The following is a 26,804-nucleotide window of genomic DNA, read 5'->3' as shown; positions in this document are numbered from 1 at the left end:
ATATGAACCAAGCAGGTTCCAAAAAGGCCTTCCCTATTCTAAAGAAAGTATTGAAAGTGGCAAAGGGCAATTCTATAAGGAAGGCAGCAAATTAACCAAGGTTAAGGTTCAACAGGGAACTATAAGTCCTCAAGCTTGATGCTCAATACTCTAGGCAGCGAAACTCATCAGAGCTGCAAAAAAGTCTTCTCCCAGTGAAGTCAGGACAGGATCTGCCCAACTGTTTTAAAGATTGTATAAAAAAACCTTGAAAGAAAATTCTATGAGGCTTCTTCCCATCTGTTTCTACCAAACAAACCAATCGGAAGACAGTAGACTCCTTAGTTTCCTAGCTCTCAATCAAAGGAGTCACCATGTGGGCGACCTTGGATGTAAATCCAGTCTGATCTGCCTGGCACAGGTCTCTCCCACCATCTCAGTCTCTATATCTGAATACACCTTCTAATTAAAAGTCCATCAGTCTACTAGTTTAATGCAATAAAAAAATAAGCCTATTTTTACTTAAACAGATGCATGATAAGACACCTACAGAGGAGAGAAAATCAAAACAGTTGCAAAACATTTTATGAAAATGCAACATGTGCAACTCGAACCTAGATATAGAATATATTCCAAAGAAGTAGTTAGCATAAGTGAATTTATCAAGTATGTTTAAAAAAGGTTATAGATTCCATCTTATGACAAATACATGTATTATAATTATGCTAAATATATGGGTGGCTCTCATCTAAATGAATACATAGCCACTCACTACATTTGCTAAATAAAATGCACACAGATTAAAGCAGTTAAAGACACCTAATAGGCCTGATTCACAAAGGTAAACTTATACTTTTGAGTAAGTTTACACATTTTTGCATTTCACAAAGCCATTCTACGAGTAGTATCTTTATGACTACAGAGCCCCTGCACATAAAAAGATAGGTAGTTATAAAGATACTGCTCATAAGCAGCGATAGCGCCCTAATTGGACTCATTCATCCTCCATACCTGCCAGATTGGTGCCTCTGTCCTGGTGCTTCTCCCTCCCGCCGCCGCGTTGGTGTCCTTAGCGGCCGCAGTGTGGAGGGAGAAAACTACATCCCCCAGCTTCCCCGGCGCACCCACACCGGAAGACGATTTAGCAACTTTCGCGCCTGGTGGCGCTTGATAAACGGACTGTTTCTCGGCAGAGCGGGTGTAAGCAGCGATAGCGCCCTAATTGGACTCATTCATCCTCCATACCTGCCAGATTGGTGCCTCTGTCCTGGTGCTTCTCCCTCCCGCCGCCGCGTTGGTGTCCTTAGCGGCCGCAGTGTGGAGGGAGAAGACTACATCCCCCAGCTTCCCCGGCGCACCCACACCGGAAGACGATTTAGCAACTTTCGCGCCTGGTGGCGCTTGATAAACGGACTGTTTCTCGGCAGAGCGGGTGTAAGCAGCGATAGCGCCCTAATTGGACTCATTCATCCTCCATACCTGCCAGATTGGTGCCTCTGTCCTGGTGCTTCTCCCTCCCGCCGCTGCGTTGGTGTCCTTAGCGGCCGCAGTGTGGAGGGAGAAAACTACATCCCCCAGCTTCCCCGGCGCACCCACACCGGAAGACGATTTAGCAAGTTTCGCGCCTGGTGGCGCTTGATAAACGGACTGTTTCTCGGCAGAGCGGGTGTAAGCAGCGTTAGCGCCCTAATTGGACTCATTCATCCTCCATACCTGCCAGATTGGTGCCTCTGTCTTGGTGCTTCTCCCTCCCGCCGCCGCGTTGGTGTCCTTAGCGGCCGCAGTGTGGAGGGAGAAAACTACATCCCCCAGCTTCCCCGGCGCACCCACACCGGAAGACGATTTAGCAACTTTCGCGCCTGGTGGCGCTTGATAAACGGACTGTTTCTCGGCAGAGCGGGTGTAAGCAGCGATAGCGCCCTAATTGGACTCATTCATCCTCCATACCTGCCAGATTGGTGCCTCTGTCCTGGTGCTTCTCCCTTCCGCTGCCGCGTTGGTGTCCTTAGCGACCGCAGTGTGGAGGGAGAAAACTACATCCCCCAGCTTCCCCGGCGCACCCACACCGGAAGACGATTTAGCAACTTTCGCGCCTGGTGGCGCTTGATAAACGGACTCTTTCCCCGCATCGCGGGACCGCGCGCGGGCGGCGCCGGGCGAAGCCCGGGCAAAGGGCGGGCCGTCTGAGGCTGTCCGGGGCCGAGGGAGGCCGGGCCGGGCCACCCCTCGTGGTTCACGAAAGCAAGACTGAAAATAAGACTAAGTGTAAGACATTTAACTTCCTGCTTCACTAATAATATTTACTATTGTTATTGCCCTGCTTATAGATTTTGTATAATACTGCCCCCCTGTTAGTCGTGTGCCAAATAATGTCTGTCACGTCGCCCGTAAAATCAACTAAAGGCAAGAATACATCAATGGGAGGCCCACGCAAAGGGACATTAGATCACTTCCTGGCTAAAGCTGTTTCGAAGTTAGATCATCAAATAGCGGACACCGAACGCCGCCTGTCTTCTGGTCTACTTCCCAACAAACGCTCATCTTTGGGCCTTATTCAAACGATCCCCTCCCCTACACTACAACTTATGGCCAACATGTCTATTCAAATCAGTGACCCGGGCATCCCTCTACTTCTACAAGACCAGTCGTTGATAGTGGATACCCCAAGGGAACTTGTGACTACTAACATTAACGTGGACCCTTCCCTACATTCCATCTTGGAAGAAGTTCCACCAAATATGTCATCTAAAGTAAAATCAAGGTCTAAGAAAAATAGCAACCTTCACAAAAATTCAAGACCTGGGGCCACAGTAAAGAGAAAGCGGGGGGGTGAGGGTATGAAAGGCAGCCGCCCAAAAACACCAAGATTACATTCCAGCCCCATACAAGATAAAAATGCCCAATCATCTACTGTGCCTGACCCAACTGACGGTTTAACTCAGAGGATTGAACATCTTGTTAAATCCCTATTATTGCCGTTATCTGAGAGAATTAAAAGGCTAAGTGAACAATTAGATACTCTAGCAGCAGTATCTTCTTCGAACACCACACTACTGAACGATTTGGTCATTCTTCAAACTACTGAAAGTCAGAAACCTTCTGGCACTACCTCTCTAGGTGATCCTTTACCACCGTCTAAAGCCAATATACAGCTCTCGCTTAAACCTGTAAGCGCGCTAACTCCCACAGGAGAGGGGAAAAAGTTAGCCCCACCTAACATCTTAGGATGCAAAACCACTAATAACATCAGGGCACTCTCCCCGAATAAACTCTCGAAAGGAATGGACGAGCACATTGATCTACCACCTGAGGCGGCACCCTATGTTGTTATACTCACAGGAGTACCAGAATTGACATCAGGAAAGAAAGAGGGGTTTACAGAACTTAAAAACAAAGTAATCTATTGGCTAAGTAAGAATAGACCTTTGCCCCCCAATATTAATGGCGAGATTCTATTCGTGAGAAGGCTGTCCTGGCTAGGGTGTAGGCCCAAGGATATAGAGGGTGATATCGTAACTATTAATTTCAAAGACCGGAGAGTAGTTACTCATATAGCGGATTGGTTTCTTGAGAGAGGAGGGGAAGGAATATCAACTCGTCTCTTGAGTTATTTCTACCCCCAATCTCTCCTTATCCCTTGTAACAATAGATCCACTCGCAAAACATCTAGAAATGTCAGACATCCTCCATTGCCTCAACATCCCAGTATATTCAGCCGCCGGATGGACTTCCTCCCTCTTCCACCCCTCCTAGACAGGCCTTACTTCTATCAACAGCAACATACATATAATATACCTCAGTACTCACCATGGTCTGTCCCTGTTACAAATCGCTTCGAGGCATTGACAGACCTAGATGATCTGGATTGACAGATGGATATTAACCCGGAAGTTTATCCTCATGAACCCCCTATTGTGGCACCTAATTCTCACCTTAAAACTGTAATTCCTGGCATGGATGCTCATAACCATTGTGATCAGGGAATCTCAATCAATGAGTTAATCAATGATCAGGTTTATATTAATCCTGATAAATCATATACTGGACTCATCCCCCAATTCGATTCCCTTATTGATCTTAGTTCCCTTCCTACCTTAAATTCCACATGCAGAGATAAAATCACCAATGATCCCCCAATGAGGAAGACATTGGCTGCCCAAAACATTATCTCATGGAATGTTGCAGGTCTTCTTAATAAAATATCGCATCAACCCTGGTTAGACATAGTGACTAATTATAGTATCATCTGCCTTCAGGAAACGTGGGCTGTAGATGAACTACATATACCAGGATATCAGACCTTTCATGCACCTGCACAAATAAGCCCACAGGGGAGAAACAAAGGAGGCTTGACCATATATGTCTCTATAACACAGGGCATAAAAGTTATAAGATATTTATTTACTGAGTATTATCAGATTTTAGCAATTAGTTGGGGTCACGTAAAATTTCTGACCCTCATTAATTTTTACAATAATATTCCAATTAACAGCCTAGAAAGCCAGATCGATAAACTTATGCAGAGTGCTGACACTTCTAAGACCCAGAAAGAAGATGAGTTGGTTCTGATCTGGTTGGGTGATTTTAATTGCACAATCTGCCCACATGGTTCCAAAGGCATTTGCGGCCTTGGTGAACATAAGGATGATAACCCAACCCACTTTGTCCACTCTAAACTGGGAAACTCTTTTAACAATATGCTTTTTCATTTTAACTTGTCTTATATTAATGAATTATGCACCCCAAATATCCCCTTCCAGCCAACTTTTCATGGGCGGGGTTGCAGCTCAATCATAGATTTCACCCTTATATTCTCATCCAATGCAGGGTTAGTTACCAATTGGGAAACGCATGATGTCTTCTTTTTCAGCGATCATTACCCAATTTCTTTCAATCTAAAAATTAAAAACACTCATCAGACTTCCATAGATAAGTTTAACTATCACCCTAACATTAATTTAGCTACAAAAAATGGCTACTCTATAAAATGGGACAGGGTAAATCCCGTAGACTTCCTATACAACTTAATGGAAATCTCCCAACCTGATATACTTGTCTGTCTAACAGAAACAGAGGAGTCATCAGAAATCATGACTTACTTTCTAAAAATTCAATGTGACCTTAAAAAACTGTTAACTAGAGAGCATCGATCTAACTCCAAAAATAGCCATGGTTGGTTCGATAAAAGCTGCACTAAAGCACTTCAAGCTCTCAAAAGGGCATTGCACGAAACTATAAAATCTCCAGCTGAGATTCGCAAAACCAGAAAATCTTACAATTTGGCTGTAAAAATGAGGAAACAAACATTAAGGAAAGAGGCCTGGCTGGCCCTAATCGAAGCCTCCAAATCTAAGGACAACACAGCCTTCTGGAAAGCGGTTAATGCCCCTTATTTACAGAATAATCAAACAGACATTATTGACATAGCCATAAAGGGGGAAACCTGGGTGAAGCATTTTAAACATATATATGATAAAGCCGAAAATTTCAATTATGGTAACCCTTTGCTGGATGGGGTATTTATTCAGCAACCTACAATTTTATTGAATTCATTCCCGTTAGGCATAACTTTCTCCTGCCCGGAGATCACAAAGGCAATCAAAGACAGCCCTTCAGGCAAAGCACCTGGCCCGGATGGTGTCCCGACAGATGTATATAAAGCTGAGATTGATCTTTGGGCTCCTTTGCTAACAAATGTTTTAAATCACTCTAACCGACATGGGTTTCTACCGTCCTGGTCTGAAGCCATAGTCGTTCCAATTTTTAAAAAAGGAGACAGAAACGACCCCACCTGCTACCGGCCAATATCACTCTTAGATGCACTAATGAAGGTAGCAGCTCGGGCAATTTTAAATAGAATACAACTTTGGGCAGAAGAAAATAAGGTAGTATCACATTTACAATATGGATTTAGCCCTGGTAAAGGCACCATAGAACAGAGCCTAAACTTGGCCTTAGTTCTATCAAAATATACCCAGGCAAAAAAGGGAAAACTTTTTGTTACTTTTGTGGACCTGAGTTCCGCTTTCGATTGCGTGAACCATGAGACATTATGGTCTATTTTATGTGAGATGGGTATAGATTTTAATATTCTCCAATTCATAAAAGCATTGTATAGGGACGCAGGCGCCAGGGTACGCTTTGGAAACAAAGGGGAGTGCTCTGACAAATTTTCCATTAAGAGAGGGGTACGGCAGGGGTGCAATCTAGCGCCCCTGCTTTTCACCCTATATATAAACTCTATTGGCAAACACCTAATGGAATCACAGTATGACTACCCGACGATTCGGGGAACTCCGGCCCCATTACTCCTCTATGCTGATGATGCTGCCATCATGTCTCGAACTAAGATTGGCCTTCAGAGGGCTGTCCTGAAATTCGCAAATTATATGAAAGAACGAGGGCTAAAAATTAACATCTTAAAAACATATACGATGGCCTGTGGTCCCGGAACAAAGAAACCGCCTTGCTCAATCTTCTTAGACAATAAGAGGATCGAGACCACAGATCAATTTTCCTATCTTGGAATAAACTTTGATAGGAAGGGAAACTGGCATGTAGCTATTAATGCCAGAAATTTAGCCTTCATTCGAGAAATAGGCGCCCTGAAAAAGTTCTCAGCTAAACTAGGTGGCAGACCAGTGAAAGAGTTGATTGAAATTTATAAAGCTAAATGCATCTCTACTGCCATTTATGGAGCTGGTCTTTGGGGCATTGAAAATTCACACTTGATACAAAAAACAGAAAATCAGTTCTTACGCTATTTATTAGGTGTTCCCAAAACAACAGCAACTTATTTTATACATATTGAGCTGGGTATGCCGTATATCTCAGATGTTATTAAAATTGCGCCTATACTACTATGGCATAAAATTTGGGTCACGTCTGAGACCTCATTAAACAGAGACCTAATTACAGATTGCCTTAGTCTCGATGGATTAACTAACATTAAATGGCTTACCTATGTAAAAAACATGCTGACTGATCTTGGTCACTCTGAGTTCTTCGCGAGGCCATCAAGTATGGAAATGGTGCCCAGAAAAACGTTAAGAGAGTTGGCTCTCAACCATCTAACAACTAATAGATGGAATCTGGAAAAAACTAAAACAACAGTCACTGATTTCCCAAAAATAACCACGCATGAAGGCCTTCAAAGGTACCTCTTAATCCAGCCAAATTGCTATGCTCGAATGCTATTGACCCGTCTCAGATTTGGTAACTTTTTTCGTATGATTACATTTCCTGCCTGTAATATTTGGTCTAACGAAATTTTACTATGTCCCTGTGATGACACTTCTGCTCAATCAAATATTCATTGTATTTTATTCTGCAAATTTTACCAGTTGCCCAGGGGAGCTTTTCTGAAACCAATCTTAAAGGCTTGGGGAATCCGTACTTGCAGACTAGCCATGACTAGGTTATTACAATTAGAAAATGAACGTATTATCTCTGCAGTAACTAGCTTTCTAAAATTGGCCATCAAATTTCGGAACTCAATGCAACCATCCTAAAATGCACTATCTCTTTGATCATTTTAATCTTTTTATCTGTTTTTATCTGTATTAAATATGTACTGTATTTTCTTAAATGTATGCTTTTATGATTTTACTCTGAAAATCGAATAAAGCTTTCTTGACTGACTGACTGACTGACTACTGCTCATAAAATTGCTTTGTGTATTGCAAAAATGTGGAAACCTGCGAAAAGGTATAAGTTTACTTTTGTGACTGAGGGCCTCAGTATACATGTTGCATACAGAGGGGTGATGCACTAAATTGAGCTGCTCCAAAACCACTTTCAAAAGCACTCTCTTTCATTCAAGTCTCTTGAAAAAGACAGAGTTGTCTGTAAATTCTCCTCAACCGCTATCCTGCAACTTACATTTTAAGTCGGCTACATTCCAACTAAGCATGGATGTAATGGTGCCAGAAAAGGCTTGAAGCTGGGAAAGGGCCTCAGTGCTACAAGTAGTGCATTCCACCCTAGACCTAAACCTAGAAGTTGATCTATTTTTAAAATCTATCAACTCCACCTCAATTTGAGATAAGTCGCTTGTAGGTGGTGTACATTGCGGCTTAAACTAACTAACGCATGGTAAATCCATGGAAATGTAGTGGCAGAATCGTTCTGGGCAGATGTGCAAGCACCAAGAAACTATTTTCTGTTAAAATATGGGGATATTGGACATTGGGGGTTGGGTCAGGATTGGAACCGATTTCTGTGGTTCAGGGTAAAAGTGACAGTAAAACTAGACTAATGGTAAACCATTTACTACACCAGGGACGCGGAATTTCCAATTATGTATGAGAAAGTAAACGCTGAGCAACCCTAGCATACTTTAATATTACACATTCACCACAAAAGCTCCTATTTAAGGGACCCACCAGCTCTTATTTAAAGGACCCACCCAACCCTTCATTCCATCAGAATATTATGCGCTGCAGAAATGTTGAAATTCTCAATTTTATGCAACTAATAACAGATGCATGAGGGGCGAGACAAGGGATATTTGCCGTAATGACTATGTGTAAGCAAGCCTCAGGAGGAAGGTGGATTGTTGGTAGCAACAAAGCCTGTTTATTCGAACCACGCCCTTGATTTCCACCCACCACAGCATGACCAACCTTTTTCCTATCACCTTGAAGGTTGGTTGAAGGTTCATGATTTGAAGGTAATATTTTACAATGTGTGCTCCCTGTTCACCCATGTGGCATGATCATGGCCCTACAGGTAGTCGGCAATGTCACAGTCATAGAATGAGGTCATTGGTTCCGATCATGCAGTAGCAGGAGTCTTATCAGAAGCCACCAGAGTATTCAGAAGGGCTGGCTCAAACTTAGAGAGGTGAGCTCCTAGATGGGTTGAAGGCTGGTGGCAATAATGGAATCACATTTCTCACACATGGACTCTTCAAGGGCAGGCAAATCAGCAAAGCATCTGCTATGGTTCAGTTGCATGGGCAGGGTGGAGGGCTGCTTTCTGGTCAACTGTGTGGATGGTAATTGTTCCTTCCATTTGATCGGTGGCTGCACATCAAGTGGAGATAGAGTGGCAGATAAGGCAACAAGGTTGAAGAAGGAAGTGGTACATGGTCTCTGGGTCAAGGAGGGTTTAGGTGGAGCAGGATGCCCCTTGGAGATGGTGAATGCTGTGGCTTTGGGACAGAGTTCTTTATTGAGATTGAAAGGCATCTTTCAGTCAGCTCGATCTATTTGCTAATAACTTCTTGGTGCAGTGCAAGAAACCATCAATTGCTGAGTTAAAGTTAGTTGGTTGCCTTTGGGGGTTAGCGCCAGTTTTGCATTTCCCCATTTTCTGGTAGACCAAATGCTATTAAGTAAGTTACTATCTCCTGCCTTGCAGCTGCCAACTAAAATTCAATGAAGACTCAACTCCTTAGGTCCTTAGCCCAAAGGCTGCTCAATACTTGTTCTTCATCCACGACTAATGCAGGTCTCACAAGAAGTGTCTTTTTTTCTTAAATATACTAAACCTGTCAGTTTTATTGATGATTTTTTTTATAACTAAAGTAAATGCAAAAACATGCTGTTCTTTCAGTATGTTCTTAATAAATAACAATTGTGAAATTTAAGACACTAAAGATGTACCACTTGCATTATCTTGAGCCTCTACTTTCCAATGTACATTTGATACCTTCTTTTGTTAGGTTGGTGATTGTTGTGTACTCAGACGCCATTGCGGATTGCAGCGAGGGTATGCCAACAAATAAATCAACATTTAGATTAAGATTATGAATGGATGGAGCATCACACCTCAAAAACACCTAGGAGTCAGAATATTTGAGTTAAAGATGTACTGTTAGGGACTCCCCACTCCATCACTGCAGCTCTGGTTGAGTACCGATGGTCCTACTAGGAAAGGGATTTTCATCTAAGGTTTGAGGTTAACTGAACAGCTTTGAGATGCTGTCATGGCTAGATTTGATAGTTTTACTGAGTTTAAAAGAAGCATATTTATACATATTAACTCATCAGTTCGTCTCACCTTTTGAAATAAACCAACTACAGGAGCCACATAATATTTTGAGGGTTTCTTCTGCTCTCTATATGTTCTAACAGAAGTTCACCATTCAGAAAATGTACGAGCACCAAATGAACGCACAAGTTTCCAATATCTGACAGCTGTCAAATAGAGAAAATCTACAAAGAGCAACAAAACAGACTTTTTGGTGGGCCTAGGAAAATCTTTAATAACACCAGAGTAATTGGAGTAAGTTTTGTAATTCTGTGTTACTCTTTCACGCCACATTACTGGTAGTAATGCAACTTTGCCCGCTTGCATAATTAAGAGTAATTCAATTCAATCAAAAAATACTTTATACGTATAAAAACGTAATCATAAAAGTACAAGTGATCCTAAAATCTATTAAGCAATTGCACTGCATTAAAAACATTAAGAATACATACTGTCACAAATCAAACTACATTTTTTTAAAGTTTATACTGAAAAACCTGTTTCAGGGTGCTTTTGTGTCTGAAGAAAGAGAAGGGGTGGTCGACAGAACCTGAAATCGTGAGGTTTCAGACTAGGCAAAAGATAACACCTAGTGTACTTTGCATAATAATTGCAGAAAAAGATAAAATGCAGTAAAGATTGGGGAGAGACATCATCACAAGGACAGGCAGGTGAAAAGACCAGCTTATACTGTCCAAGTGGAAAGCAAAGCGAACTAGTATGGATCCCTTTCTGAACCTCAGCAGTAGAGGCCTTTCCCATTGACTAGAAGAGATCAATAGAGAGGGCATGATGCCAACAGTAGTCTGTGAAAGAATATACTGCCTGTTAGTAGGCTTTTCAATTTAGTCAGCATCTTATTTGAAGTTCCTGGCTTCTAAAAAGGCATGCTTCAGCCAGAATTTTTCAAACTTAGTCACATTATTGGAATTAGTGAAGAGGGAAGGCCTGCTCGGTTGAGCAAAGAAGAGTTTGACATAGGAAAGCCACTGGATATTCATCCCCTGGTCGCAGTTAAAGCAATCCATGATCACCTGCTAGTTGGAAATTGCCTGGAGGTTGTTCCATATAGACAACCAATGCATAAAGGGGGAAAATTTGATTAGGTCTTCAATATAAGTTAGCCATAGTTGTTCATAGCAGACAAAGAGTGAACAACAGGAGGTGGAAATGGGAGTCTGCTGCAAAAACGATTTTCTTCAATTTGCATACTGGCTGTATTTGTATAGCCCCAAACTCCAGCACCATAAGTTGCAACTGGGATGCACTGTGATATATTTTTCTAGAAAGGCTGCTATTGGATTGCCCTCCCCACCATTAGAAGCAGGTTAAAAAGATTACCAATTGACTGCACGTGTGAGGTTCTTTTTGGCTAAGTTATTATGCCAGAGTCCCGTAGAGTCAAAGTGAATCCCCAAGTATGGGAAACTGGTCACTACTGACAACTTGTTATAGTTTTTATAAATTGTTCTCGAGGATTGATTCTCAGGGCCACATGCCGTAGTATGGCATTTGGTTTAATTGATATCCACCTCTAGAACAGTCATTAAATCAGCAAAACCCAGTAATAATTCAGACAGACTCCATGGTTTGCGTGCTAACAACATGACATCGTTGGCGTAAACTAATGCTGAAACCTGCAGTTTGCCAATCTGTGGTACATCATGTCCACACAGAATCATGTGATGACTCAAGTCATTAATGTAGAGGATAAATAGGATTGGCACTAAAATGCAACCGTGTCAGACTCCTCTTTGTAGCCCACATGGCTCAGTACACTCACCATCCTCTACAAATCTAACCTTGGTAGTGAAGTTCAAATTAAAAAAGAACAAGAAATTAGCCAAGGCAGGGTCCAGTTCTTTGTCAAGTAACAATGGCTAAAGCTTGAACCTGTTACTGCTCTCAAATGTGCTAGACAGGTTTATAAAGGCTAGGTACAGTGGGCAGTCCCTGGACCCTTCATATTTGTTGATAATAAGTTGGAGATTCAGGCATGCTCCACCTTACCAAGCTGGTTGCTGAACCCATACTGACAAAATCTAAAAATGTTATGATCGTTAGCTCGGGATCTAATCCAGTTAAAAATCAGTCTCCCCAATATTTTGGCTGTGGAGTCCATAAGGAAGATTGTCCGATAGCAACGGGGATCTGAATGGTACTCATTCTTAACAATCTGTACTATCAAAGAAGGGGACCAAGAGGGTGGCATAGAGGCAGCATTCACTCAATTGATAGTGTTGGAGTGCAGGGTAGCCCAGGTATAATAACTGTACTTGAATAGGTCAAATGTAACTCCGTTGGTCCGAGGGACGTTATTTGAGGGGCAATCCTGGAGAGCTGTAATTACTTCTTCCAGATGTATCAGTAGACCGGCACTAGTAACTGCAGTGGCATGCTAGTTAATTTTGGTAACTGCACTGCTGCTGAGGCAATAAACACTTTAAAAATGAAAGACCCAGTGGTATAAAGTGATTTGGGTGTGGCATTCTGTTTCTATTACTACTCCTGATACAGTTAACTGTAAACCAGGTTGTGGGTTCTTTCCAATTGTTGGCTTCCATTATAGCTGTGAGGTTGTTAGCACTAATCTAATTTTTCTCATCAAAAGAGTATATTTCCATTGGGCCCTGTACCTCCTTACTTCCTCCTTATTCCTTGATCTAGTGCCCAGAGTAGGTCTCAGATTACAGTTTACCAAGAAACACACTACATCAAACCACTTGGTAGTCCGTATGTCAGAACGAGAGACTGGCTTCAAGTAATTTTATCATCTGCAAAAACAACAATTGGCGGACAGAATGCAGAACAATGTCATACATTCACCCCAGTACAGAGATCTGAGCCTAAATCCATTCAAGTAATTTTAACATCGACCTGCATATCTCTGTTAAGACTGAACTGTAGTACCAGTCTCTCCCTCTTCTATGAGATAAGTTTCAAAAGCCATAAGTTTACCCGTAATTCGTTATTCTAGAAAGATGGCAGGGTTGGGTAAATGTTCCATAATAGGCGCAAATTGCTGTGTTTGGCCCACACAGGGACTCTTGAACCTGGCCAAATGGCAGTCTGTGAGACAGGGAGATGATAGACATGGTAAGAGGACTGTGATCTCCAATGAACAAGTTAACTAATTCCCTTTTAAAGACAAGCCTACTGAGTGATTAAGACAAAACAGATTGTCAATAATGGATGCACATGCTCTGCCAACAAAAGTTGGAACGACTGGGGTTTGGGATTGTTATGAATCGTGAATGTTAATAAAAAGCCCTTGCCAAAATAAAATTTCCTAGCTCCACACCTCTGATGCTAGAACATGAAAAGGTTTTTAGAAACAAAGAACTGTTCAATGTAATTTAGCTTTAAAGTATTGACATTTACGGTAGTGTTAAAATTCCTGCATAATATTACATTAGTACACTTTAACAATTCTCTATGCTGAGTAAAAATGGTGGCTATCTCTACAAACAATCCCTTAACATAGTGATTATAAGAATAAAAAATCATAAATATGAACAAAGACATATACAAGTTGAAATGTTTACAACATTTGACAAGTAGTGGCTGAATCACATTACTATCTTCATTTACAGGATTAACCATAAAGTTTAGTGATAGCTTCAGCCAAATTGATAAACCTCCTTTGTTTCTGCCTGAACTAGATGGTTGAGCCGCTATGGAGTTACAGCAATATCCATTATGCTGGATCTCCTATACCTCACAGCTCTCCTGTAACAAAATATTGTCAAATGACTCTCTTAAGTATAGTATGCACTTTACTCTGCAGCATATCCTCCAATATTCCTACTTACTATCCTTACAAGACCTGGACTTGGGAAAGTTATACATCCAGAGGTAAAATGGGTTGTTTTGAGGGTTTCTGCAATTGTGCTGCTCTTTCTGGGATAGTCCATGAATGACCTCCTCGTCTTGCTGATGTAAGAAGGGGTTTCGAAGTGAGATAGTTTTTACAGTCTTAAGAGCTGAAGGTCGCTCGAAGTTCCATGGTACAGGAGAGTGAAACAACCCAGGTTTATAATAATGAACAAGAGTAAAAATCCTAAAATATTGCTAGTTCCACAATAAAGATTGCAGAAACAGAAAAGCAAGAGATTAAGGGGCCGATTCACAGAACTAATCAGAGACAAAATCCTAAACTTACTACTTTTGGTATTCACAGAAGGCATTTAGTAGTAGTAACGTTAGGATTTTGTCTTAAGACCAAAGCTTAAGACAAACTTAAGTTTACTACTGAATACTAGATCTCTACCCGGCCACGCTCTAGACATTTGGAATATGTTACAGGATTCTAAGATATCCTGTCTGTTCCTTACGGAAACTTGGCTGTCCGAATCTTCCTCACCCGATTTGGCAAATGCTGTACCTTCTGCCTATAACATTTATAGGAAAGATAGGTCATCTGGTAGAGGTGGTGGAGTGGCTATTATAGTTAATAAGAATATTGTATGCCATACTTTCTCAGTAGATAATATACAGGGCTGCGAAGCATTAGGCTTTACTCTCCAGCTCTCATCTTCCCAGGCCTGTACTGGTATCCTGGTCTATAGATCACCAGGTTCGGTGGGGCTGTTTTTGGAAGAACTACAGGCAGCCCTATCAATACCATGCCTTAGGTCCAATCATTGCTTTTTATTAGGTGACTTAAATATCCATATGGATAATAGCTCGGATCCGGACACTCTAAAACTGTTAGATATTACTTCCGTGTTTGGCCTATCTCCTTATGTGGCAGGACCGTCTCATAATAAAGGCCACACGCTCGACCAGATTTTTTCTACTTCTCCTATCTGTGTTGACCCTCCCATGCCAGTTTTGTGGTCAGATCATTTTCTCATCACTTTTTCCATCTCTGTCATGGTTCCATCACGGTCTAAACCAGTAGGGTCGCTAAAGCATCTCTCTAAATCTTTCCATCTTCTTACTACAGAGATGCTATCAAATGTTCTAACTAACTTCCCGTGTCCCACCTCTGACAATGTAGAGGAGTACAGCGATCTCTTCCATAATTGGTTCACAGACCGTCTAGAGAGCTTGGTTCCGGCCATGAAACAAAACTCTGCAGATAAGAGAACATCTGCCCCTTGGTTTACCCCTCATCTAAAAAAAGCACGACAAGATCTTAAGAAAGCAGAAAGAGCATGGAGGCGATCCTATGATCTTTCTGAGAGGCAAAAATTTAAGACGCTGACTCGAGCCTACCATAAATTAATTTGGGATGGTAAAAAATCCTATCTGGAATCTAGAATAAATGAAGCGGAGCATTCTTGCAAGGAAATTTTCAGGGTGGTTAAAGATTTCACCTCCCCCTCTGCTTATACTCCGATCCATGCTCACTCCGAAATTTGGTTGAAGGAATTAGCTGTCTATTTTGTACAGAAAATCACCTCTATTCAATCATCTCTCCAGGCCACTTTCCAGCAGCATACGACAAGTCTGGGGTGTCCCTTGCCAGATCATGGCCCCTTTCTGTCCAATTTTCCCCTATTAGATCATGAGAGCTCTCTTGCTATTCTGACAAGTCTCAAATCCGGATCTCCACAGGATCCTTGCCCTGCCAAGTGTCTAGCAAATATGGCACCTGTTCTTAATGATTTGATTAATCCCATTTTGAATCTGTCACTCTCTTCCGGGGTAGTTCCCAAAGCTTGGAAGAGTGCCATGATCTTGCCACTTATAAAAAAACCTGCGCTCGACCCTGCAGTCTATGCAAATTACAGACCCATCTCCTTACTCCCTGCTCTGGCGAAAGTGACTGAAAGGTTTGCTCACAGATCTATTTCCAATTTTATTGAGGAAAGGGGTCTGTTGCATAATACTCAATCTGGTTTCCGTGCAAATTTCAGCACGGAGACCGCGCTCCTTGAAGTCACAGATGCCATCAGGGAGGAGTTGGATGTTGGTAAAAAAGTGGTACTGATTATGCTGGACCTGTCGGCGGTGTTCGACACCGTTCCCCACGCACTTCTTCTCTCCAGACTCTGGGACTTTGGTCTGCGGGGAACGGTGTGGAATTGGCTTAAATCCTTCTTAGCCGACCGCCGGCAGACAATCTGGGCGCCACCCTTCTCTGCTGAAATGTCACCACTTGAAGTGGGGGTCCCTCAAGGTTCCATCTTGAGCCCCCTCCTGTTCAACATCTTTATGGCCCCCCTGGCGGTGACAGCGGAGGCTTTTGGCGCCCGGATTGTCAGCTATGCTGACGACACCCAGCTCCTCTTTGTAAGTAACAGGGATGGTCAGTTTGATAGTGTCCAGGTCAACGGATGTTTGAGTGCTGTCTTTGAGTGGTTTGGACGCCATGGGCTGAAGTGCAACGCAGACAAGTCGGAGCTGCTCTTCTTTGGCTGTACATCTGAACCCGATTGGAAAACCTGGTGGCCGAAAGATATGTCTCCTCCCACTAGCTCGTCTGTGAAAGCCAAAAATTTGGGAGTGGTGATTGACAACAAGCTATCTTTCGGACCACATATTTCATCTCTTACTGGGAAATGTTTCGGCATCCTGCGGATGCTTCGCAAATTTCTCCCTCTAGTCTCTATCCAGCACAGAAAAATTATTGTCCAGGCACTGATCTGCTCCAGGCTGGATTATGCAAACATTCTGTTTCTGGGACTTCCCAAATATTTGGTCAGGCGTCTGCAAATCGCCCAGAATTCTGCAGCCCGAGCCATTTTTGGTCTTCCAAGGAAAGTCAGAGCCACGGATCTTCTTGCCACATTGCATTGGCTCCCAGTTGCAAAAAGGATTCTATTTAAAACTCTGACCACGACTTTCAAGGCCTTGCATGGTATAGGCCCCAAATATATCTCCAAACGACTGTCCTGGTATACCCCTCCCAGATCTCTTAGATCCTCGTCCTTATCAAAGATGAGTGTTCCCACTATCAAACGAGCAAGAGCAGGAGGACGATCTTTTCGTCACTTAGCCCCTCATGCCTGGAATGATCTTCCAATCTCTCTAAGACAGACTTCTAGTCTTCTGTCTTTCCGCAAGGCTCTTAAGACTTTGCTCTTCCCGTAATCTTGATGCTGTTTCTGTGTTTGTATGCCCTTTTGGTGTTATGTTTTTCCCCATCTTCGGTTGGGAGTCTTCGTTAAAGCGCCGGGATACTCCAGTGGAGTGGCCGTGCGCTATAGAAGTGTACAAATAACATAACATAACATAACATAACTTAAGACAAAATCCTAACTTTACTACTACTAAATGTCTTCTGTGAATACCAAAAGTAGTAAGTTTATGATTTTGTCTCAGATTCGTTCTGTGAATCGGCCCCTAACTATATAAGTATTTTAAAAATTAATTGCAATTGTATCTCCTCCGAATGGTTTTTCGGCAAATCCAATCCATGATATCTACCTCATGAAGATAATTGGCTGAGCTGAGGTCAAGATGTTTATTGAGCCAGTGGCTGACCTTGGCCTTATGTTGGGTTGGATTCTTGATTACCCCCTTGTTAATAATGAAATCCCTGGTTGGCTGAAGTATGCACCCAGGCCAGGCAGGAACCACCATTGCTTTCAGATTAAGCTAGATTCTCACTCCCTGGTAGCTTGGCACAGAGCAGTAAGCCTCATCTAGGAACGCAATGTGAACAATATTTGTGCAACACTCACACACAGTAACACAATGAATACATTGAAAAAAGACTCTGCATAGGGTGAAAAATATAGATTGTATTTTTATAAATAAAACAAGACAAAAGTCAATAGCACTAAAAGGTTACTTTAGGTTGTGCTAGACCGAGGTAAATCCAAAGTTCAGGCCGACCGTGATGGAGCACAGGTCTGATACAGTATTTAACAGTTCCTGCTGAATTGTTTCCCTTCTCAATCTGAGCGAGGTGCCCCGGTCATAGGGAAGACGGTTAGTGGGAGCAAGTAGAGTATTGCTTGCGATGACCTTGCAGGCGTGAAGAGTCGCCAGGCATCGTGGACAGCAAACGGAACTCGCGGTCACGGGCGGTGATGCTTGCTGTGCATAGACACGATGCTGCGGTGAGTCACGATGATCCATCAAGTGAGCAGCACAATCCAAGTCCAACTTAAGGACTATTTCTCTTCTCCTATGCTGAGCAAAATCTTGGGAAAATTGTCGATCAACAACTTATGACCTTTCTTGAGAACTCCAATTTACTCCATACTCTACAATCTGGCCTTATGCCTAATCACTTAATGGAGTCAGCACTTCTTGAAGTCTAGGGAAAAACAGAACGACCTTGGTCACAGGTTAAAATATGGTCTTGATTTTATTAGATCTACCAGCTGCATTTGATACCAACTCCCATGTCATTCTGTTGCAGCGGTTTCAGAATATCGGAATTTCTCATAAAGCTTTAGCCTGGATAACATCCATTTTAACCAACAGAGTGCAAACAGTATCTTTTGGACCATTTTTGTCATCTGAAAGAACAGTTACGATGGGTGTCCCTCAGGGCCCTTCCTTGAGCCCTGCACTTTTTAACATCTATATGGCCCCTCTCATCTCACTACTTGCCGCATATGGGAATGCCACCACTTCATATGCTGATGACCCTCATTTAATTTTGTCCTTAGATAAATTATACATTTGCTTCAGAAACAAATTTCCAGAAATACTGGATGCAGAACAATTATCTTAAATGTAATTCCAATAAGATGGAATTTCTGTTATTTGGGAAATTCTACTTGTTTCCCCCCACAAAATGGTGGCCAAACGTTGTCCCTCTCCCCAGCCACTTTAAAGGTTGCACAAAACATTGGACTAAAATTTGACACTGATTTGGCTACCACAAAAACTGTAACTTTTGCCCTTATTTCCTCCAAACTGGACTATTGTAATAGCGTCTAAGCTCGCTGCGTGAAACGTCTCATTCATAAACTTCAGATTGTACAGAATGCAGCAGCTAGACTGGTTTAACATCTTCCCAAGTAGACTTCTTTGTCAGCTGCGGTTAATAAATTGCACTGGCTATCTATTCAAAAGAGTTTCCTCTTTAAATTACTCCTGATTGTCCACCAAGCTTTCAAAACTACCAGCCCTAAATACCTTAATGACCGTTTTTGCCCCTATTTGCCCCAACGGACACCAAGATATTTGTTAGACTTGGGGGTCTCTAGTTGGCACATGTATGCACTTGTGACAAATAGGGACCCTCGCCTCCAGTCTGGGTAAAGGGGTACACTCCTAAAATAACCCCTGCTCACCCCCTTGGTAGCTTGGCATGAGCAGACATGCTTATCTCAGAGGCAGTGTGTAAAGCATTTGTGAACACATACAGTAATCAAGTGACAACTCTACAGATGGACACCACACAGGTTTTATATAAAAAATAAGTATTCTTTATATAGATTTACCACAAGACCATTAAACGTCAAAAATACAGAATACTGTTACTTTAGATGGTAGAATTTTGCTTAGTTCTCTTTAGTTCTTAAATGCGACACTTTAAGGCAATGTACCTTTTAGATGCGACACGCAGGGCAACAAAAGTGTTGCAACGATGTTGATGCGTTGAACATTTTGGTGCAAAGAAATAAAGACGTGAAGATCTTCCAGATGCGGCACGCTTCTCCGATGTTGCGACAAGACTCGACTCGATGCGTTTGCTACAGCGGAGACATCCCTTTACGCGATGCAACGACAGCGGCCTTGGCAGGGACACTCTTCTCCGACGTTGAGAGACGCTTCCGCTCAAATCGATGCTGCAGCAGCAACACCCCTTTACGCAATGCGACGACAACAGCTCCGACGGCGGCACGCTTCTCCGTGGAAGCGAGGCGCTTTTCTTGATGCGGTGCAATGCGCAACTACGACGGCTGCGATGGCGACACGCTTATTCCTCGATGCGAGATTCTTCTCTTGATGCGGTGCAATGCGTCAGCTACAATGGCTCCGATGGAGACACGCTTTTTCGGCGTTGAAAGACACTTCCTGGATTATGCGAGACGCTTCCGCTCGATGCGACAGCTGCAGCGGCGACACACTTTACGCGATGCGACGACAACACCTCCTACGGCGGCACGCTTCTCCTTCTTGAGTCACACTTCCAGCTCCTTGCAACACGCAGTCCCTCAGGAGGCCCAACAATAGCAGCAGGCACTTCCAAAGAACTCTGGGGAGCTGGGGGGTGAAGTCTTTTGTTCCTGAGACTTCAGCAGGAGGCAAGCTCTTTTCCAAGCCCTTGGAGATCATTCACAAGTTGAGCAAAAGTACACACAAAGTTCCTTTCTCCTCTCTTTGGCAGTAGGCAACCCCTGCAGGCCAGTCCCCCAGTTTCAGGGATAGTCTCTCCTCAGTTTCTTCTTGGTTCCTCTCCTCAGCAGAGTTTCTTCTTGTTTCCCAAAGTGATCTAAATTCTTGGAATCAGGGTGCCAATACTTATACCCCAAAATCCTTTGTCCTCTGAGGGCAGAGGGGCCTTTGCCTTGTTCAAACCGGTTCTGATCAGTCCTGGAGCACTTTGTTTACCTGACTCCTTCTTTCCTTTCAGAGTGCAGGGCGGAGACATCAGACGCACCACAGGAGGTGGAGCCAGAATTGTGGAGGGAAGGCACAGCCCTATTCAGGTCCCACGTGCAGCTCCTCCCACCAATCTAGATGCAAATCTCTCTATTCACCACTGGGACACATCACCCTGTCTCCTGAAATTCTCCAGCCCTGTCACTCAGATCTAGACAAGGAATACACAGCCTAGCAGAGGCAGGTTTGAATGGTTAGTCAAGAAAATACCTACTTTCTAAAAGTGGTATTTTCAAACACAGAATATTAAAACCAACTTCACTAAAATATGTATTTTTTCATTCTGAGTTCAGGCATACTAAATTTGAATTTCTACCATGTTCCCTGAGTCAGTTAGGATTCTAAGATGTAATAATTAAACTGCCCATTCTGGCCCATAGAGAACAGGTAGCCTTGCAAACGTGAAAAACGAAAATGGCTGTAATTCACTATTAGAACATGTCACACACACCAGGGCATGTCCTACCTTATACTTACAATGCACCCTGCCCTTGGGCCTACCATAGGGGTGTCTGATATGAAGAAAAGGGAAGGTTTAGGGACTGGCGAGTGGGTGCACTTGCCCAGTCAGCATGACAGTACCAGACTGCACGCAGGCTCTGCAATGGCAGACCTTAGACACACTTTTACAGGCTGCTTCTGTGGGTGGCACAACCAGTGCTGCAAGCCCACCAGCATTTGGATTACGAGCCCTGGGCACTCCTGGTGCACTATACTAGGGTCTGACAGGTTAACCAAATCAGCCAATCATGGAATCACTAATCCATACATTAATTTACAATGGGGAGAGCATATGCACTTAAGCACTGATCAGCAGTGGTAAAGTGCCCAGAGTCATAAAACAGCCAACAACAGGTCAGAAAAAATATAGGAGGAAGGCAAAAAGTTCAGGGATGACCTGCAAAAAGGGCCAAGTCCAACAATCTTCTTCTGCTAATCTTCTGAAATCCCCCTTTTTTCGATTGAAATCTCGACAGAGAATGTCTCCCGCAGTTCCAGGCTCCAAGGCATGGAACCACCTTCCCAGCACCATGCATTTCATCGAATCCGAAGCATCTTTTAAAAAATAATGTAAAACTTGGCTCTTCTGAGCCTCTGACTCACTCTGTAGGTGGTTCATCTAATTCAATATCTCAGTAATTTGTAGTAATCACTGGCACAGCACCAGGATGCTCTCCTCTGAGTGACAGTCACACTCTACAAGTACCCAATGCATTCATTCAGTATGAATGGACCTGTCATGGTTGTAAAGACTCAAAAGCTTGATTTCAGGGTCCCCGGAGCTGTAGGTGATAAAAGCAGCTACATAACCCACTTCTGAGGCCCAGAGCTTTGAGTGGGGACCTCAGGCTAGGATAGGACTCACAGAAGGCAGAGTACAGAAGCACCAGCAGAACTGTAGGAAGTCTTTTGTGTCCCAGAGACTTCAGAAGAACAGGAGGCAAGCAAGCAAGCCCTTGTAGATCCCTTGGAGGGAATGCAGAGTCCAGCTCTCCTTCCAGCACAGTCAAGGAACAGCAGACAGCAAGGCTACAAGCAGCAAAGCAGCCCTTCTAGAAAAGCAATCCAGTTGAATCCTTTAAGCAACTCAGCCGTCCTCTGACAGGTGTTTAGTTGAAGATCCAGAAGTGTCTGATTTTAGGGGTCAGAGATCTAGTACTTATAACCAAAAGTGCATTTGATGTAGTGGGTGACTTTAAAAGAACTCTCTAAAGTGCACAAGGTTCCCTTTCAGTTCAGTCCTGTCTACCAGGCTTACCCGGTGGGTAAATCAGTGTTTTTTGTGATGACAGGACATAGTCTATTCCGATCTAAGTGCTCAGAGTCCTAAGGCCAACCAAAAGAGTTCAGCAAAAAGAGGAAGAGGAAGGCAAATGTTTAGGGTGACATTTCAGAGAGGGCAATTTTCCAACACAATCCCAACACCAGCCTAAAGCCAGGTTGGCCTAATCAATAACTTGATGGACTTTCCTGCTTCGGGTAACATAACCTGCACAAAGGGCCACTGTATTGGTATCCATTATTTGTAAAGCGCGAACTAATCAGCTCTAGGGTCTCAAGGCGCTGGGGGGCATCGGGGACGTTAAGTGAGCTATTGCCCAGAGTCACAGGGTGCTGAGCTGAGCTGCCGGTGCCTGGATAGAACAGTGAGCCCCACGTTCCTGAGTCAGCCGCTTTGGCTGCTGCACCACACCTCTCCCACTACTGCAGGGGTTCTTGCCAGTTCTAGGGCTCTCTGAACCCAATTGTATCCCTGTGTCTATGCAGTCCGGGCCACTAAGCTAACCCATGGGGAATTCCCCTCCCCTGTGGACCCCATCTGTGCAGCACCTAAGTGTAATTTGCTCACAGATGCATCCCAGTAGGTATACAGTACCACAATGGCCAACATGGTGATGTAGCCTATTCCACCACTTGGGTCTGATGATTGTCCCCAACCCAGGGAAAATTCTGTTCACGAGGGCAGTAACCAACAGAGGCCACTGACAGCTGTCAGTGTCAAAAGCAAAGCCCCAGGCCATCCAAGGTTCTCTGTCCTCTGTGGTTTCTCAGGGTGGAGGCAATTACCCCAGGTGCCTTGCATCCTTTCTATACTTTACCTCCCAGCAGTTCAGGGGTGGAGTCCTGCAACTGGTCCTCCAACCCAGGGTCTGTATCCTTGGGCTGGACAGAAGTCTGGGGTGATTCGTTCCTCCCCTGACCCTACGTTTGGGGCTCTACGCCCTCCATTTGGGAGTGTTATCCATAGAAAACTGAGCTGTCAGGGTGCCTGTGGCAGCTACCCCTTCCAATTCTTTTGACACTGGGGGCAACTCATGCCCCAAAATTCAGTCAATGGGTTTCTGGGGACTAACTTTGACACTCATCTGGGTCACCTCGCAACCCCACTGGAGAGACACAATGGCCATAGAGTGGAAAAAGCCATGCACTTGGCCTGGAGTCACTCTACACAACTGGGGAGACTATCTCTTCAACAACCATGGTTCTGCTAGCCCCAGTATCCCCCAGAGCAGTGGCCTGGACCTCAATTACTCCCACCTGGTAGAAGTGATGACTCCCACCCTTAGGGATCACCAACCCACCCTCCATCTGTATCTCCCAGCTGAGGGATATCATGGCATGTTCTATGATTTGCCCCTGGGGACCACCTTCTCCTAAGGCCACATGTGCTTCCCCTGTAGAATTCTCACCAATGGGTGGTTTCTTTGGATAGACAGTGTCCCCCTGCTTATGTCCTAACTGGGAACAATCAAAGCAGTGGGGTTGGAAGTGGGATGGCCTGTGCCACCGTCCACCACTGTCTCCCTCCTTCTTCTCAGAAGGGACTTGGAAACCCTTTCCTACCCCCTTACCCTAGGACCTGTCTGGGTTGCTCTTGACATCCACCCCACTATTTTGGGAGGAAACTGAATCACTCTTCTTGGGGTCACTCTCAGGTACCTTCTTGGACACTCTGGTGCTGACCCAGATGTCCGCCTCCTCAGCAAACTTCCTGGAGTCAGTCAGTTTGCTATCCACCAGGTGTTAGGGCAGCTCCGCAATACGATTATCAAGAATGTGCTCCTTCAAGTTGTATAGCCCTTCAAAATCATCAACCTTGATGCCCCTCACCCAGCCCTTCAGTGCCTTACCAGTGTACTCCAGGAAAGTCAGTGTTGTCTGCATAGAGAGTTTGTGACTAGGCAGAACCGCTGCCTGTACTCCTCAGGTGTCAAACTAAACTGCCTGATTAAAATGGCCTTCATGGCTGTGTAGTTGGTCTGGTCCCCCACCTCTAATGTAAGGAGTGTGTCCCTCCCACTGTGGGCACGTACTTCCAAAGACGACCCCCCCGGCCCTCCTCTGGGACCCTGTGCACTTTTAAAGCCACTTTATGGTCTGCCGGCCATTTATCCATGTCATCAACAGTGTAGCTGGGCACCATACCTTTGGAGATATGGAATCCAAACTCACATGAAGATACTGTAGGCATGCTGCCACCATTACTGCTGTTGCTGTACCCCACTTGTCTAGCTCTCTCAGGCTGAGCTCATGGGCAAGTTTCCCCTTCTCCATGGTCAGACTCCTTTCTTCACGAGTCTGTTCCAACTTGGCAAGCTCCAATTCAAATTTTCTATCCTCTCTCCTGTCTACCAGATCGTCTAGGGACAGGCTCTTTGAGGAGACACTGCTCCCTGCTCTGGTAACCACTAATGCTTCTGGCAAATAGTTGGACCAATCTGCAGGCAGTTCTAGAACCACTTTAGACTCTAGATTCAGGTAACCCTTCTCCTCCGATATCTCCTACTCCTCCCCCTCTTGGAAGTCATCTACTGCATCCTGGGTTTCTGCCTAGGCCCTTAAAGCTTTCGGTAGCTGTACCTTCCTGGTGAAGCTCTTTGTAGAAACTTGGAAGTCCTTGCAGAAATCATTCAGCTTCTACACAGTGTAGCTTTCTAACCTGGCCAGCTCAAACTCAATTCCTGCAGGATTCCTGCAGGCGCATGTGTGGCTTCACCAGAGAGAAACATAATTTAGCAGAAAAATCGAAAAGGCCAATCAGGGCGAATTGAACATTTAAAAATGCCAATTAGCACAAGACAGAAACACTTTTGCCAATCAGGAAGAATCGATTTGAATTGGTCTTAGGTATGGAGTTGTAGTGAACACTGAATTATTTTAAGGTATTACACAAACACAAGTCCTATATTCACTGCTGATCACCAATGTTGTAAATGGGGTCTCTGGTTGACAGAGGTTTGCACCCTGTCCAAGTAGGGACCACTAATCTGGTCAGGGTAAATCAAACACACACCCTAAATTTACCTGTGCTCACCTTCTGGTAAATTGACACAGAGCAATCAGGCTTAACTTAAGAGGCAATGTGCATTTATTTAACACTTAAATTACAGTAACTCAATGAAAACCACACAAAGCCACTCCATTCCAGTTCAGTAAAATAGACAATATTTATCTGAGTAACACAAGACCAAATAGACAAAAATCCAATAAGGAGAAGTCAAGATATGAATATAAGTAGCGAATCTCCATTATTGATTGTTTATGTGCGGGAAGGGACACCTTCCTGCACATAAGATAGGAATAAAGATAGGAATAAACTGTAGTATGTTAAATACAGTGCATGCGGCATAGCAAGCTGGCATGCTGCGCTGCGTGACTATTTGATAAATGTGCCCCATATTATATGCTTTTGGAAAACTATGGTCTGGTGAAACAGCAAAAGCTGCCATCAAAGGCCATACTTAAAAACTAGCACTATTTTTACAGTTTTTGTCCTTCTATCATTCTCAACTGTATAGCATTATTTTATTCAAGCCACTGATACAACTTTCATTTTTGTTCACAGTATCCGCTGCGTTGTGACATTTTGAAGTCCTGTAAATGGAAAAGGTAACCAACAGAAACTACTTCCACAACAAATCAAAATGCTCATTACATTTCTTGATTGACGAACCATTGACTAAATGACTGTAATCTGTTCCAAAATGTATAAACATAAAGAGAAGAACGACATTGTGTTGTAGCTCAGAATCAGGCAAAAGTAGAGCTCATTCATAAGTGTGCAAATGATTGCCATTTAGATAAATTTGCATTGGCAGCTTTCTGATGAACAAAGTATTGTCATATATAGATATTCATTATGCATAGCTATATTTTTAATCATTTTATATAATGCAGCTCTAAAGCACCAGCAAATTATAGGAAAAGTAAAATGCATGAACACGTTTAATATGTTACACAATGAATTATTACGAAGTATAATACCTGCACCTCAAATTTCAATAAAGGTGATCCATATTAAAGATACATAAATGTTGCAGTCTTTGTGTCATCTGTTATGAGGTCAAAACAAGAACATATGTTGCTTGTTAATAAGGCAAATGTAAGCAAAATACATATATTTTTAACAGATTAAAGTGAACCAATGCAATAACAGAGTGCATGGGGTAAAAGATCTTACCTGTATGTATTAGCCTTTCATGCAATGCAGCGGAGCAAGGATAAATACTGCACTGCTTGAAACTGAGAGAGCAATACTGTACCATATTTACAGTGATATGGTGCAAGTCTGCTGTCTCCTATCACTAGTTCACTTGTGGCTGCTTAGCACCAATGCTCTCACCATTGCATCATGTTGCAAGGGTGCCTTTGTGGTGGTCAGGATAGTGTTTGTGCAGGAAGGGATACCTTCCTGCACAAAACTATTCTTGGAGACGATTTTCTCTTTGTATGTGTTCTGCAGGAGGCAGCACACATACAAATAGGAAAAAACGAGTATAAAAAAAATATTTCCCATCATTAGAGCAACCTTGGGGTGGCGTACTATTTTG

The 26,804-nt window shown here is 43.4% G+C and overlaps 1 protein-coding gene across 2 annotated transcripts in view; it reads left to right on the top strand.

Moving 5' to 3' along the window:
- Positions 1-26,286, top strand: part of LOC146866272 (alcohol dehydrogenase 1-like) — a 266,527-nt gene extending 240,241 nt beyond the window's left edge. For both annotated transcript variants that reach the window (XM_085635204.1, XM_085635195.1), the window contains one exon: positions 25,820-26,286. In XM_085635204.1, coding sequence (XP_085491330.1) covers positions 25,820-25,844 — 25 coding nt within the window. In that variant the 3' untranslated portion in view covers positions 25,845-26,286. The remainder of the gene's footprint in view (positions 1-25,819) is intronic.
- Positions 26,287-26,804: the final 518 nt, after the last annotated feature.

This window comes from Triturus cristatus, chromosome 2_1 (assembly GCF_964204655.1).
Source record: "Triturus cristatus chromosome 2_1, aTriCri1.1, whole genome shotgun sequence".
Classification (NCBI taxonomy): Eukaryota; Metazoa; Chordata; class Amphibia; order Caudata; family Salamandridae; genus Triturus; species Triturus cristatus.
Note: the sequence above shows the minus strand (reverse complement) of the source record. Positions and strands in the feature narration are given on the sequence as shown.